Below are 4,151 nucleotides of genomic sequence, written 5' to 3'. Positions count from 1 at the left end.
AGTATTAATACCATCCCATGAAAGGAAAGACTCGGTATGACTTGGAACCTTCATCTACTCCTGAGTGATGTATACATTTCTTAATGTTGGATAAAAATGTAGCACGGTCCACCATACTTAACATTGTTCTTTCTTGCACCGTGTGATGCATGAAATATGTAATCTCTTCCTTAGTAGGTAACAATAAATAGTTAGGAGGTGCATATGGGTCCCAAACATGAAATCCATGAAGTAGATCTTTTCTTCTTAAATTTTGGATCAATATTAACATATGTTTGGTCCTACTATAATTATGAATATGCATCCATCTTTTCAACATGTATTACATATAACTTTTGTACATGATGCTCTTTTCCATTCATGCATGAGATATTGTCTCTAGCTTTCAATGGTTCTTTACAAGGATTCCAATTGGAAATGAAGTTGGATACAACAACTTATCAATATCAAAGAAAATTATGAAAGGTTACTTCGATTTAGTTGGAGATAAGGAGCAAATTACTATAGTGTCTCTCAAAATTGGTAGTTCTTATGAAATGCTCGGCCCTGCGTGTCAAGGGCAATAGAGGGAGCAACATGTACAGTGTCCTCTGCCAGATTAAAGAAGTCAACTTCACATTGCATGGCTTGTCGAAATATGGAGAGAGCCTTGTCTCGTCGAAAATAGCAGCATGTATCCCACTTATCAATAATGTTTGCATGCTCTGTGTAGTATTTATCTGTGTTGTTTTTATCGACCCAAAATTGGTAGGGGTTCTTTTCCTTCCTAGAGACTGCTAATTCCTTCGCCAACTCACCCCATAGCTTGAAACATGGGTAACTCACAATGAGCATGTATATAGCCTCCTCCGTCTTCAGAGTGCTTCTCAGCAACTCCATATACTTTTCTGCTGCACTTCCTAGAAGAATACCATAATGGCCCGAGTCACCTTCCTCTATGTTCCATGCATCCAACAACTTCCTAGATGCACCCCAATACACGACATGTAGGTCCTTGGCTAGCCTCCTCAGCTGGGCTACAGCATCCTTCTTCACGGACAACTCCCTCCATATATCTGCCACCTCACGACAAAATACAGCATCCTGGACCATGTATTTACCATAATGGTTTGGATCCAATGTTCCGTCACGGATGCCAGCAATGAACGTAGAATTTCGTGCGCCCTCCAATATGTCTCCTGAGTTTCTCCATAGATACTCCGACAAGCCAAGCTGATCATCGCTAGCTACGTCTGGAGAGTTGGCAACCAGACGAGATGTACTGGACTTATCCATCAACCCTGCACTAACTGCATTAATAATCGTGGCACGTGCGATTTCATATTAGAAGTCAAAGTGAATCGTACAAATAATCAATTCATTGACAGAATCGCATGACAGAATCGCAAGCTGAAGCATTTCATTGATCCACAGCTAGAAGCACTCATCACTCTATGCAACATGAAGAGGGTAGTGCAGTTAGATCTAAAGCTGAAGAAAGAATGTGTGCGTGTGCGTGTGTGTGTGTGTGAGCACGCCGGATGCAGAGGCGGGGGCAGGCATAACAACACGTGCATAGAGAAAACCTTTGAAGCTCACCTGCACCTGCGGATCTTCACTATGCAACTTCTTCGATAAACACAGCACTGCCCCCCTCGACGCCTCGGATTATTTGTAGATATGTGGTCTCCGATATTCCAACGATCAATGAAGAATGAGTACTGATCAATGTACGCAACATTATATACGTCCCAGTGAAGGATCGATGAATGCTTCATTCGCAATAATTCGCAAACTAGGATCTAAGTATATGCCTTGTCTTTTCGTGACGATAATGGAGGAGAACCTGTCGTACGAGTTCCTGATTTTCAATTATTAACATATTCGTACCTATGGGATTTACTCAGAAGAAACACAAGTATTTATTTGCTTCCAAGGAAACACACGTATTTGAACCAACTCAACAGGCCACATGGTATGTTTGATGTTCACAACATGAGGTCCAAGGAGTAGACGTGCCCTCCACATGATAAGCACAATATAGTTGAGTTTAGGCCCTAGCTTGAGTTACTCCATGTTGAAGTAAAATAAAACAAAATTACTAATAACAATTATTAATTAAACAAAACTATATCAATAGTAATGAACTACCATGCCTCTCAAGAAAGGCAACTAATATATGAATAGCATATTGTCATCCAGAAAATAATACATTGTCTTATTCATTGTTTCTACTATAAAAATTGATGTCTTCTCTATTCTCCATATGCGCTGAACAATAAGAAGCCCACATGGTATCAAATTAAGGCTTCCTTCAGCGTTCTCTCCCCACTTCCTTGACTCGCTGTGGCACTCAACCTGCAGTAGTTTGATCTAGACTTTTTGCAGTTCTGATGGCCGCAGCAGGAGCCTCAATGAGCACTTCATCAATGTCTAATTTTTATCACATTGAAAAACTGACCGGCCCTAATTATCTTCCATGGAGCTTGTGGCTTAAAATGTTGTTGGAAAAAGCAAGAAATCGGGGCATTGTCTCAGCCTCATCCCTCCAAGATTCAAGTTGCTCTAGGAAATCGCAACCCACTGTTGATGAAATAGTGGCGTGGAAGAAAAAGGATTTGGCAGCCTGCACGAAAATAATCCTACATCTCGTGGGCGATCACCAAATCTAATTAGTCCATCAACTCGGTGTAACACAACCAATGTGGGATCTTGTACAATAGCAATATCCACACACCAATGTTGTATCATGAGCTCTTCTTCATAAGCAACTCAACAAAGTGATGATGACGAATTATTGAACTACTAAAGCATTTTTTGAGGCTTAGCAGTAGGCGAATGACAATTTAGTTCTTTGGGTCTCCAATTGTCCATGGAAATTCAAGTCACAACACTTCTTACTACCTTGCTTGACACTTGGCAATCCTTTATCAACACACAATACGACTAGAATGCACTTTTAGTTACTTAATTATAGTCTTCTTCATGATTGTATGGTTGTTCATCTTGGTGACAATGGACTCTATATGGTACTGGTATCGGTATGGTAAATCTTCAACTACCAACTAGTGAGATCACTCCTACTCGGAAAGTTTATTACTTTCCAGGATTGGCTAAATATTTACTATGTGTAAATGAACTCACAAGTAATGGGTCTTCCATTGAGTTTTTTTTTAAATCATTGTATCACCAGACTTTTGATTAGAATAGCAAAAGGCACAATGGGCCATTTCATCTACTTCAAGAATATCATATCTTGATTCTGGTTAAAGCCTCCACACCTCTCATGGTTTCTCTCTGAGATACTCCCTCTTATTCTTCTCCTTGGGAATCTTACAGGCTACTTTCAAAGCTAAACTATCATGTTTTTTCAATCACTTCTTGGCAATTTTCTCTCCCACTTTGATAAGCTTTTGCACTATACTAAGTGGTAAGGCCATTTTGAATCTGGCAACTTCATATACATTGAAATAAAAAATGATGGTCTCCTCCCTCTTTTACTTCTCATGATAGGTCTTAATGGGCTCATGTAGATCCTCTCTTTCTGCTTGGATGACTTGCATGCCAATTAGATACTCTAGCATGTCTTGAGAGGTAGCCCAAAGGACTTGAACCATATGATCAAAGCGCTCTTGGACCTAAACATCCTATCAAAGTGCCATGTTTGGCATTGATGGTGGTTCATAAATTTTCACCATAGCTCCCTCCTTGTGCTCACCAAAATATTGGGGTTTCATGTAATCAAAAGAAGGAACCATGTCCTCAAGAGGCTCTATTGCAATGTAGTCTTTAGCAAGTGACTCTTGCTATATGTCACATGACTCAATGGATGTTTGTTGCAACATTCCTATATCTCTCATGTCTTAATCATTATAGCCCATGTAATGCAAGTGACCAATCATCAGGCATCAAGTTGGGTTCAAGGTAAATAAAGTGAGCTCCTTGCTTCCCATATCTACAATCCTCAAAACATCTACCCTTCCAACATGTAGTATGAAACCCCTAAGGGACAAAATATCCTTCTTTCTTCTCTCCTTTTCTTTTCACCAAATAACATGCTATCCACATTGTTAGCTGCACCATAATGATAGTAAACATTTCAAATGTTGAGCTTCTTGCTTTATAAACATTGAGAGAGGAATTATGGTGCCGAGAAGTGCTTAAAAATAGCT

General features: G+C 39.7%; 1 protein-coding gene across 2 annotated transcripts; it reads right to left on the bottom strand.

Moving 5' to 3' along the window:
- Positions 1–217: 217 nt before the first annotated feature.
- LOC148036985 (uncharacterized) lies at positions 218–1,687 on the bottom strand. 2 transcript variants are annotated; one of them, XM_087677217.1, is made up of 2 exons: positions 1,579–1,681; positions 218–1,289 (listed from the first exon to the last, which is right to left on the bottom strand). In XM_087677217.1, the coding sequence occupies exon 2, from the start codon at positions 1,273–1,275 to the stop codon at positions 514–516; it is 762 nt and encodes a 253-aa protein (XP_087533343.1). In that variant the 5' UTR covers positions 1,276–1,289; positions 1,579–1,681; the 3' UTR covers positions 218–513. The 2 variants fall into 2 exon arrangements, with proteins under 2 accessions (XP_087533343.1, XP_087533342.1); XM_087677216.1 differs by having other exon boundaries at positions 220–1,280; positions 1,579–1,687.
- Between the last annotated feature and the right edge of the window lie 2,464 nt (positions 1,688–4,151).

The sequence above is a fragment of the Lygodium microphyllum genome, chromosome 4 (assembly GCF_053477565.2).
Source record: "Lygodium microphyllum isolate KBCC chromosome 4, Lygodium_microphyllum_v1.1.10, whole genome shotgun sequence".
In the NCBI taxonomy this organism is placed as follows: Eukaryota; Viridiplantae; Streptophyta; class Polypodiopsida; order Schizaeales; family Lygodiaceae; genus Lygodium; species Lygodium microphyllum.
This window is presented reverse-complemented; position numbering and strand designations above follow the sequence as displayed.